Raw genomic sequence first — 10,344 nt, 5'->3', positions numbered from 1 at the left:
ATTTCCCTCCCCCTATCAGCTCACCTTCTGATAAATGGTGCAATATGGCTTGCGATGACTCAAAAACAGACTCCAATAGTTTTAGTGCGGACACAGGAATGTTCATACAGTATGTGACTCATCCATCCATCCATCTTCTGAAGCACTTTCTTCAAGAAAATCAGCTCTAAGTAGATTTTCTGCTCCTTTCAATGACATTATTGATTGTAGTCACATTTAAGCTCTAATTCCAATACAGGTTTTGTCTTTAGTGGGCAGCCTGGTTGCATGCAGGAGAAAATACTGCTGGCAAATATTGATTGAACAAAGCTGAAAACCAAATTGCTCACCATCTGAGAGGTCCCTCAATTTATGGGAGGGGGGGGGGGAAGAATTCTTTTTTTTTTTTTTTTTTTGGTTCCTCTAAGCATGTTTCTCCTCTATGTAGTTTGAAGATAAACATCCAAGGCTAGATGCAGATGTCTCAGTTGCGCGTATACTACAATGTATATTTTGGACGGATTTGGAATGGCATGCATGACAAACACTACATGAATATCATTTTGAGCGTATTGATTTTTTGGGTGTGTGTGTGTTGGGGGGGGGGGGGATAAATGGTTGCATGCAATGTTGGTTTGCTATTTGCATTTAAGTTGCCTCCCCGGTGTGGTTGACACACGCGCACAAAATTAACATTTATTCTAAAAGTGGAGGCGCGAGCGCGCGTCGGAAGGAGCGCGCGCGCGCCCGCCCGGCCGGCGCTCACGACGCAGTCAAAGAGAAGAGCGCAGCCAGCCAAGGGGCGAGCGCGCGCGCTCACGACGCAGTCAAAGAGAAGAGCGCAGCCAGTCAAGCCAAGCCGAGCCGAGCCAAGGAGAGCGAGCTCAAGACTATTTCTACGCAGCATCCATCGGTGAGTAATATTTGTATATTTCTATTTGTATACGCTCCATCATGCATGGGTACACTTCTGCTTCTATAAACGACTTCTATTGCTGTTTGATAGTTAAGGGGCCACAGAACAAACAACGGGCGACACCATTAAGAAAGAGGAAAAAGCAAAGCATTGCGTGATAGCTCATAAATTGCCTTCCAAGCAAAAGGCTCCAGCCAGCCAAACTCTGTTTAACAACCCTGAAATGCTCAACTAAATGGACTTGGACAAAATGTGCTTGCCTTTCCAATTTCGAAATAAATAAATGAATGAAATACGTAGATGAATGTAAAGGACACACCAAAGATCTCAAATGGAATGACATTGCCTGTTCCAGCCAGGTTAAATAGAAAATGAGAAAAGCACGGTGGCTCACAGCATACGACATGAACCAAAAGTAATGGTCGTGTCATTCTTTTAGACTTGGATCATTCTTTGTAATGTCTTTAGGGCCTGGCCCAGACATTGAGCACCACTTTGATATAGTGCAGTCTTGACATTAACATCATCAAGAAGGCCGGCCATCTCATTGCTCGCTCTAAAGACTACAAGAAAAGAAGTCAACTCTCCTAACCATCAGCGTGTTATTACAATGACTCAACTCACAACCAATACCGATCAGGTTTTTTGGTTTTGTTTTTTTCCTTGCTACGTCGCAACATCTCGTTTACGCCACCGATGTTTGGTGATAATAGTCTGTTGCTCCAAAGGGTGGAGTAGAAATGTGTCAGCAAAAAATAAAATCAATCGAATGAATAAAGTCCCGCGCAGTGAAAAATGAACGCGGGCTGTCTCGTATTTTAGGAGCATTCGGAGGCAGTCTGGAGCCTTGGCGAGTGTGAAATATGGACCGGGCTCTGTCGGAGCTGCTTTGCTGCATCTGCTCTGGTATCCGTGCAGGTAGGGAAGTCCCGATCACACTTTCTTGGCCTCGCTCCTTTCCGCTCCAGGTTTCCTTGTCCCGTCGGTGTGCCAGCACGTTTCCTTTCTTTCCTCTAGGGCAGCAAGGAACTTTAGCAACCTTGGCAATGAGGAGGGCTTTAGGCCTTATGTGAGTTGAGTTGGCGTGTCCTAATCGCCAAGAGTATTTCTACGTGTGTGGAGAAGTGGATCCAGAAAGAGCCGGGCCGCTTGATGATGCTGGAGGAGGGCATTATGAACTGCACCGTCAGCCATGAAATCCACCAGTACCTCTTCTGCTTTGTGTATATCTTGGTCCTACTGGTAAGTGTGCGCCTATTGTAAATATTTACGGAGTTGTCGCATATTTCCAAAGGTATAGCGTTATTTGGACAGAATGTTTTCAGAAGGGCTATTTGCGTTCCGTGACATGACCGGTACAGTAGAGCATTGTCGGCGCAAAAGGGGCAGGCAGGCAGGCATACATGGGATTTTGCTGGACACACAGGCCGTGCGTTGATCTTGCTAATAGCTGCTGTCACACCTGTTTTAGGTGGGCGTTCCCTGCAACCTGTACTCTCTGTACCATGCAGCCCTGCAGCTAAAGCAAAAGAATGAGCTGGGGGTTTATTTGATCAACCTCACCGTGTCGGATCTATTATACCTGGCATCATTACCGCTCTGGCTCCAGTACTTTTTCCAGGTGAACTCAAAGCAAGCGTTCACTTCACCCCAGTCCAGTCCAGTCCATCTCCGTCCTACTTTTGTGCGGCTTTTGCTTGCAGGACGACGACTGGCGTCACAGGGAATGGTTGTGCCATTTGTGCGGCTTTCTTCTTTACGAGAACATCTACATCAGCATCGGCTTCCTGTGTTGCATAAGTCTGGACCGCTACCTGGCTGTGGTTCACCCTTTGAGGTCAGCTCCAAGTTCCTCCGGGTTCTAGCCGATCCAAAAAGAATGGGCGGTGGCTATTTGAGGAGGGGACTCCTACTCGTCTGATACGAATGTGATTGTCGTGCAGGTTCGCCTCCCTCCGCTCCGTCGGCGCAGCCTGCCTTTTTAGCGCCGTCATCTGGTTGAAGGAGATTGCGGTGGGCGTGGTTTTCTTCCGCCATAAAGAGCTGAGCAGAAATCCCAACAACCAATCGCTGTGCTTTGAGCACTACCCGATGCAACCTTGGGAGTATCCGATCAACTACTACCGCTTCACTATTGGTTTCATGTTCCCGCTGGCCATCCTGCTGGTAGGAAGACTCTTTTTAGAATGGCTCTCTCTCTGACCTGGGTCCCAATTCTCCAACGGCTGACTCCTTTGATCGTTTAGTCTGAAGCGTAGTAACGTTCCGAGTCTTCATTTGAAGTGAGTGCTAAATGTTTGTATTTCAGATCAGCTACCTGTGCGTGCTTCGTGCCGTGGGTCAGAGTGCGGGCACCCAGCCGGATCAGAAGACCAGAATCCGACAGTTAGTTAGCAGTACGGTCCTCATCTTCCTCATATGCTTCTCGCCTTATCACGTCTTTCTGTTGGTACGCACCGTGCTGGAGCGAGACTGCAATTTCATCACAGGTAGGCTTGGGCTCGCTTCAATGGAGTCAAACGGCCGTGTCACCTCACCTCACCTCACCTCACCTCACCTCACCTCTCTCTCTCTCTCTCTCTCTCTCATGTTCAAAGGGATCTTCAACTATTACCACCTGGCGCTGTTGTTGACCTCTTTCAATTGTGTGGCTGATCCTGCTCTCTACTGTTTTGTCAGCGAAAGCGCCCGCCGAGGTCTTTTTCGCCCTGCGACCAGAGTTGTGTGTTGCTGCTGTGTCGCCAATGCCACCATCTCCGCCACGGAGCCCGTGGTCACGCTCCATCGCCTCGGCAAGAACTGCAGAAATCCGACCATCTTAATCACGGTGGATGAGCAAAAGATCGTCGTACCGTTAGGCTTGCAAAATAGCGAGCGCGCTTTGGAGGGGAACCACGAGACGGAAATGATGTGATCGGGCCAAATGGATCCGAAGAGCGAGGAAGGTGCCGACCTCGGGCGGGACAGAGGAGCGTCGCAGCGTGCCAGTGCTGATGGCGCTGAATGGCCCTGCTCCTCCACCAATGTGTTTGCACTTCCTCCGTTACAATACGACACTGATCTAAGAGTGAAGTGTTTAAAAAGCTCCTCTGAAAATATATGTACCCTATTTTGAAACATAGTTTGACATCCCATCCCATCCCGACTACTCGTCTTCTTCTTAAGCTTCTGATTCCCATGTTCACATACATATATGTAATTGAGCCTTTTCCGCAGTCTTACTCTTGGGAAACTTGTGAGCAATAACTTATGAGTCGCAGACTTGAGCACAGTTCAATTTGAAGAGAGAACATTTGTGTCAACTATGAGTTGATTTATTTATTATTTTTGAAAAAAATCATTAAACAGTGGGCAGGTGAATTTGGGAAATTAAAGTCCTCTTTGCTTGTCATTGTATTTGTTTGTGCAACAGAATCCTTCCTGTGGCCATTTGCCAATGTGCGTGTTTGTAAATAGACAGCTGAAGTAGAAGCCGAATCGTGATGACGCCGCAATGACACTTTGTCTGTCACGTTGGAAGACATTGCTTTGGTTTAGCAGGAAGTCGCGTTGAATTTGGGCCGTGACGGGGTCAAGAAGAGAAGAGGAGAGGAGCAGTCTTGGAGGAATGCAGCGTTCGACCTGCTATCCCGGGGCTTGTTCGAGAGCCCTGAGCAAGGAGCTCAAACGTCACTATCTTTAGCCTGCAGCCCTGGTGTAGAGGAAGTCCAGGGAAAGTTCTTTTCAGACTGTCAGCCTCAGGTTCTCCTTGACAAGGCCACTGAAATTGTTTAGATGATTGTTTGTGCACTTTGGTTTACACACTTATTGCAAATCCTTTCGACACAAATGTTCTGATGATAAATCTTCTTAGGCTACTTCTTACCTTAAGTCATGACATACTTTGTTTTACAAATATCAAGTGTCTTGTTTTGTTCCATATTAGCATTTTTGCACGATCGTGATATGTGCTCTGTTTTTGTTCACGAAAGCAATTTGGAGAAAGAAGAAGGAAAAAAAAAAAGAAGCTCTGCCCCAACATGGCCGCCTTGTGGCGACGTCGCCTCAGATCGGCTTAGCTGAGTTGGCACGCCATTGTCATGTACCGTATGTATGTTTGACACAGACGTTCGTTCCAAAAACAAAAAATGGTCTGGGCTCACAGCGCGCATCTTTAACTGTTTCTTTTTCTGTATCTATGGTAGCGCCACTGCACGCATATCCATCCTTCTTTTTACTGCGCAGCTTTGACGTTCAACAACTGTCCTTGGCTAAGCGGAAAGAAAACAAGCAGGGCGGGGCGGGTCATGTGATGTGATGTGACGTGACCTGACGTGACGTGACGTGACGTGCGCCGCAGTACTTTTGTCAGAGTCCACTTCTGGCTGGATCTGGTCTGGTACGTCACGCATTTCCTTCACTTGTGTCTTGTGTTCAGCTCGTGTTGCTAATGAGACCCAGTTGGTGGGTCGAGTTAGCTAGCATTCACGTTAGCATCCACGAATGTGCTCCCTCAACTTTCATTGTTGAACATTTCTTCTTGTTCTATTGTCGATAGAAAGCGTGAATGACCCGTGAGGAGAGCGACCGACCGAGCGAGCGAGCGACTGAGCGAGCGAGCGAGCGAGCGAGCGAGCGACCACCATGGCTGATGTGAGTATTTCGAGCGTCCTACGTGGTTCTCCTCTTGCTGATCTTCCTCTTAGCACAGATGTTTTCCGAAACCGGCATAGGTCAGTGATAGAAGTTAAGAACCAGGCAAATTTCAACCGTGGTCAAACTTCGGACTGACTCCCTGTATATATACAGTGGACAGGATATTTGAGTCCTTTCCATGATCCAACATTTTTCTTTTGCAGGACTTGAAAAGATATCTGTACAAACAATTGCAAAGGTAAGTCGAAATCATTTCCATCTGAGCTGATCACACGTATTGCCTAAGGTCCAAACCTTACGTGCGTGTTGTCATTCTCTAAACGGTTGATTGGATTGGATTGGATTGGATTTGGGACTCAACTCGTATGCAGTGTTGAAGGTCTTCACGCAATCGTGGTTACAGACAGAGATGGAGTTCCAGTTATCAAAGGTATTCATTCGGGCGACCCTCTGGACACGTTTGCTCCAAAATGTGTTCTTCTCTAGCTCGACATGGTGGTGGTACAGATGATTTCTTTTTCTGCAGTTGCCAATGACAATGCTCCAGTGCATGCGCTGAGACCAGGGTTCTTGTCCACGTTTGCTCTGGCGACAGATCAAGGCAGCAAACTGGGCCTCTCCAAAAACAAGAGTATTATCTGCTACTACAATAGCTACCAGGTCACAATGTTTCTTTTCCAGACTTTTTATTTGCCATGTTTGAGCGTGCCAAACCGGGAATTTTCTTTTCTAATATAATCGCCCCGAGAGTTGGGCTAATGAATCATCATCATCATCATCGTTCCGTGATATCCCATCGCGGTTTTCTTGTGTCCTCTTCGATGATGATCTGATATGCCTCTGTGTTCAATAGATCGTGCAGTTCAACTGGTTGCCTCTTGTCATCAGTTTCATCGCCAGCGGCAACGCCAACACAGGTAAACAACGATTTGTTGTTCACCAGGACGATTTGTTGTTCACCAGGACAATTTGTTGTCCCACGAGTCGGGCGCCCGTCCTCAAGGGGCGCTAGCGGTCTTGCCTGTTTTCCATGCAAAGCTGGCAGGACGAGGACTGATCAAGTTTTGCCCTCTTACAGTGAGAGAGATTGCGAGCTGAGCTTTGTTCCTCTGTCTTTTTCTCAGGTCTCATCATGAGTTTAGAGAAGGAGTTGGCTCCACTAATAAATGAGCTGAGGCAGGTAGTAGAAGTGACATAAGTGTGAGCGACATCAAAGCCTCGAGGGTCGACCGAGATCAGGAATCCCTTCAATCGTGATTGAACATATAATACACGCTTTGTGCTGTGTTGTAAACAAAGGTTTTGACTCTGATACTGCTCATCTGAATAAAAGTTGTCATGCATGCACACCAGGTTTTGATGTAGTAACGCTCAATTGTGCTACAACGCTTTGAGGAAGGGAAGGGAATGATCCGATCAATAAGTCATCATTTCACTTGAGATTTTGTTGATTTGGCTTCCACATATTCTACATAAAACAGTGGCGCTCACGCACGCACTCACTCACGCACTCACTCACGCATGCGCGCGCTGATCTCCAAATATACCGCCATGTAGTATCTCATCTTAACCCTGCAAATTGAAACAAGTCGAATCAAATCGTCGCCCACCTGTATTTACGCCGCCGAGACTGTGAGGGGCGCTCGAGGTTTTTCGTATGTTTCCAACAAGGCTTTCCCGCCGAAAACTAAAACAAGTAGCAGGAAGCAACGGAACCGAACGCGAGCGAGCATGGAGCTAGAAGCCAGCAGCCGCAACGCTCAAGCAACGACGAACACGACTAGCGATGACGATTGGAACACCAGCCAGGTCACAGCTGTGGCCTCCAAGTGGATTGTGGACTTTCTTTTCCACACTCTTTGTCGCCGTTTTAAAGAGAGAAGTCCCGATGCCTTTAATGACGCCATCTCCACTTATGAAGGTGAGTTGTTTTCATCCAACTGTGCAAAAGGATGACACAGTCATTATCCCCCAATCATCCACAGCACATGTGGTTGCTTTCCCCTGAATCAATGCTGATGCATACATGATGATATGCTGGAGCCTATGAAACTCTGTCTATCTCCCAGCCCTTTCTGAGGCACCCCTATTTGAAGGAGGAAGCTCACAAGAGAAGACTCTAATCTGCGCTTTCCTCGCTCGGGTCATGCAAGGAAAGAAGTTGGGTAAGCCTGACTCTTTGCGTCACAGTGCAACCTTTCATTTGACCTTTGGTCCTCACCCCTCCAGACGTCCAATTTGACGACGACGGCGACGTGATGCCTCTTATGTCAGCGGCCAAAACTTGGTTTCACCTCAAAGATGCTGTGGAGGATAAAAGCTTGTTTGAGAATGTCACAGTTCACCTCATCATACAGGTGATCCCCAAGTGGAGCGACAATAGTTTGATGTTGTTGACAAATGGTTTCCCCACCACTGTTGCCTGCCTTCGAGTGGGACGTTTGGATGACGCAATTCTGGTGTCTATGTCAGTCTGTCGCCGTGTGCTTGGAGAAAGGCCAGAGAACGCAGGCGTCCGGTGCCCTCCGGTGGTTCGACGAGCACATCGAATACCCGCCAAAAGTGGCAGCCAAACTCTCCAACATTGTGGCGCAGATGGACACCTACCACCCTTTCCTCACCGTCTTCAATTTCGATCGACTGCTGGAGATGGTTCAGACCTTCCTGGACGCCTACCTGGCCAAGGACCCGTCCGACTTCCTCGTCAATGTGGGCGCTTTTTTTCTCAGCGGGGTCGTGCTTATGAGGAGAGCTCATGTTTATGGTCTATCTCTCAGGAAGCCGTCAAGAAAATCCACTGTTCCGCCGGTACGGATGCCACAGACGACGGCGCGGCCGCTGAAGACGGGGCTCTCTCGGACCACGCCGGACTCCAGACCAAGTAGGGAACGATCCGGTCGTGTCGACTGACAATTTCGACCAAAACAACTGGCGTCCAGAATAAGTCGGCATCGCCAGCCAGATAAAGCCAAGAGATACGTATTAAAAGCCTCGACATTTTATCGCAGCCATAAATCTTGAATCATTCTTTTGCAAAATGAAAAAAAAAAAAAAGAAAAGGTTATCCCACCCGAATAGCTCTCAGAGGCTCAATTGGAAGCGAACTTGACGCTTTGTAAAATGTTGCCTTTCACACTCTTGTAGGACAGAAGCAAATCTCCAAGTTACCAAGAAGCTGCGAGTGTCCCTCCGATGGCAATCGGTCAACAGTGAGTTGCGGCACCCGGCCTCTGTTTATTGCTATTTGGAATGAGCACCAATGTCACCCGCAGAGTTAATGTCCACCGACTTGTCGACTGATGCGGACGAGCAAAGCGCGGAGGCCTTCGAAGACACCATTCTCCCCGAAGAAGATGACGACGTTGAGTATGGACTGTAAATTGCACCAAATTGTCATGACAGCCTAGCAAAGCTCTTATTGCATTCACATGAATGAAAATAGCAATCCTACTCCGAGCAGAGCTTTTTTTTTTTCTATACATCTCAAATATTGAGGAAGCTAAACAAGTATTTTGGACCACCTCCAATAGCGTTCATTAAACGTCCCACCCCCCACAGACCGGAACGTAAGGTTCGCTCGGCAAAAAGCACCCACGCCTCTGGCCGAAGATTGTTCTCCGGCCGTGAGTTTAGTTTGTTCTGTTTATTGTCTGTATTCTTTTTGGAAATGGTAATACGCATTCCATATGGTACGAATAGATTCCTCACAGCTGGACGCATCGCCGAACCCCGCCGCGAGGGCGGCGGCAGCAGCGGCAGCAGCGGCACCTCGGGTGGGTATGCTGCCAATTGATGGATTAGGAGAAGTCAACATGAGAATTGCAAGAATTCCAATGTGTGTCTTGTAGAAGGTGCGCTTGTCCGCTGAAGAGAAAGCCGGAGCATCGGGGGAGACCGCCGCAACGTAAAAGCTTCCTTATGACAATTGATTTACGTGGCCAGTCGTCGGAGGCGTTCTTGCTCTTCACAAAGACAACAGGGGAGTTGACTGGTGTTAAAACCATAGCAATGACCCATTTTCTTCTTTGATTTTATAACTCCCATACAGGGCAAAACGCAAACTTTTGTCCCCTCAAACAAATGCGTGCGAGCAGGATGCTCAGATGGAGCCTCAAGTGTGCAGCGAGCCACTGTCCAAGAAAGGTATCCCACATGACTTTCTCTAGTTACCAGCCCAGCCCAGCTCAACTCCAAATGGTGTTTTTTTTTCCTTTCCGTTTTGTAGATCTCGACACTTCTGACGGCAGTCTGCGGCGCAGGACTCATCGGGTTAGTTGGCGGCGGGGAGGATAGGCGGTGCTCTTTTTCCAAACGTCTCCATTTATAGACGTGCGTATATTGTAGAAATGGACGCACGAGCTGGATCTTCGACTGTTGCAGGGCGTCCGCCGGCACGGCAAAGGCAAGTGGAGTAGCATCCTGCAGGATTATGACTTTGAGGGCCGCACCGGGGTCATGCTGAAAGACCGCTGGAGAGTTCTGGAGAAGCTCCACAAAGTGAACTAGGAAGATCAGAGGGACAAGGCTACCTCTCTAGTGTCATGACTATGGGTGCTTTCCATTGTACATAGCTTGTATTTCATTTGATCTTGAAGCATATTCATGCAGTTTCTCTCAGTACATCTTTGTATGTATGGATGCATGCTGGTTCGTAGAATGACGTGGCTGCAGAATGTTATGTTTCCATGTCTGTTCCTTGCTTTTTTTTTTTTTTTTTTGCAGAATAACAAATGTTCAAATAATAACCGGTGTTTGGCTCCATCCATTTTGTACTGCTTCTTCTGGGTTGGGTAACGGTGGCAGCAGCTTCAGCA

At 47.8% G+C, this 10,344-nt stretch overlaps 3 protein-coding genes across 5 annotated transcripts; all 3 read left to right on the top strand.

Moving 5' to 3' along the window:
- Positions 1–811: 811 nt before the first annotated feature.
- gpr68 (G protein-coupled receptor 68) lies at positions 812–3,809 on the top strand. The gene is made up of 8 exons (XM_085932247.1): positions 812–892; positions 1,718–1,813; positions 1,913–2,137; positions 2,367–2,516; positions 2,599–2,732; positions 2,839–3,061; positions 3,204–3,384; positions 3,493–3,809. The coding sequence occupies exons 3-8, from the start codon at positions 2,048–2,050 to the stop codon at positions 3,807–3,809; spliced, it is 1,095 nt and encodes a 364-aa protein (XP_085788373.1). The 5' UTR covers positions 812–892; positions 1,718–1,813; positions 1,913–2,047.
- Positions 3,810–5,233: 1,424 nt separating this feature from the next.
- On the top strand, positions 5,234–6,887 carry lamtor3 (late endosomal/lysosomal adaptor, MAPK and MTOR activator 3). The gene is made up of 7 exons (XM_085932158.1): positions 5,234–5,273; positions 5,433–5,527; positions 5,734–5,768; positions 5,902–5,960; positions 6,057–6,190; positions 6,384–6,447; positions 6,655–6,887. The coding sequence occupies exons 2-7, from the start codon at positions 5,519–5,521 to the stop codon at positions 6,726–6,728; spliced, it is 375 nt and encodes a 124-aa protein (XP_085788284.1). The 5' UTR covers positions 5,234–5,273; positions 5,433–5,518; the 3' UTR covers positions 6,729–6,887.
- A 156-nt stretch (positions 6,888–7,043) lies between these two features.
- On the top strand, positions 7,044–10,291 carry terf1 (telomeric repeat binding factor (NIMA-interacting) 1). 3 transcript variants are annotated; one of them, XM_085932157.1, is made up of 13 exons: positions 7,044–7,451; positions 7,600–7,695; positions 7,760–7,887; positions 8,003–8,239; positions 8,308–8,411; positions 8,675–8,739; positions 8,803–8,905; positions 9,089–9,153; positions 9,230–9,303; positions 9,379–9,434; positions 9,579–9,673; positions 9,756–9,799; positions 9,911–10,291. In XM_085932157.1, exons 1-13 carry the CDS (start codon positions 7,262–7,264, stop codon positions 10,034–10,036), a joined length of 1,383 nt encoding a protein of 460 aa, XP_085788283.1. In that variant the 5' UTR covers positions 7,044–7,261; the 3' UTR covers positions 10,037–10,291. The 3 variants fall into 3 exon arrangements, with proteins under 3 accessions (XP_085788283.1, XP_085788281.1, XP_085788282.1); XM_085932155.1 differs by having other exon boundaries at positions 7,050–7,451; positions 9,875–10,291; XM_085932156.1 differs by having other exon boundaries at positions 7,056–7,451; positions 8,803–8,896; positions 9,875–10,291.
- Positions 10,292–10,344: the final 53 nt, after the last annotated feature.

This window comes from Syngnathus leptorhynchus, chromosome 15 (assembly GCF_054491065.1).
Source record: "Syngnathus leptorhynchus isolate UIUO chromosome 15, UIUO_Slep, whole genome shotgun sequence".
Classification (NCBI taxonomy): Eukaryota; Metazoa; Chordata; class Actinopteri; order Syngnathiformes; family Syngnathidae; genus Syngnathus; species Syngnathus leptorhynchus.
The sequence above is the reverse complement of the archived record's forward strand: the minus strand, read 5'-3'. Positions and strand labels throughout refer to the sequence as shown.

Excerpts from the sequence above, each read along its gene's own strand:
- gpr68 (XM_085932247.1), top strand. The coding sequence starts at position 2,048 with ATGATGCTGGAGGAGGGCATTATGAACTGCACCGTCAGCCATGAAATC. Across the intron at positions 2,138-2,366 it reads TGTATATCTTGGTCCTACTG|GTGGGCGTTCCCTGCAACCT; the intron begins GTAAGTGTGCGC and ends CACCTGTTTTAG. Across the intron at positions 2,517-2,598 it reads GGCTCCAGTACTTTTTCCAG|GACGACGACTGGCGTCACAG; the intron begins GTGAACTCAAAG and ends TTTTGCTTGCAG.
- lamtor3 (XM_085932158.1), top strand. Across the intron at positions 5,769-5,901 it reads CTGTACAAACAATTGCAAAG|TGTTGAAGGTCTTCACGCAA; the intron begins GTAAGTCGAAAT and ends ACTCGTATGCAG. Across the intron at positions 5,961-6,056 it reads TGGAGTTCCAGTTATCAAAG|TTGCCAATGACAATGCTCCA; the intron begins GTATTCATTCGG and ends CTTTTTCTGCAG.
- terf1 (XM_085932155.1), top strand. The coding sequence starts at position 7,262 with ATGGAGCTAGAAGCCAGCAGCCGCAACGCTCAAGCAACGACGAACACG. Across the intron at positions 7,452-7,599 it reads CGCCATCTCCACTTATGAAG|CCCTTTCTGAGGCACCCCTA; the intron begins GTGAGTTGTTTT and ends TCTATCTCCCAG. Across the intron at positions 9,304-9,378 it reads CGGCAGCAGCGGCACCTCGG|AAGGTGCGCTTGTCCGCTGA; the intron begins GTGGGTATGCTG and ends TGTGTCTTGTAG.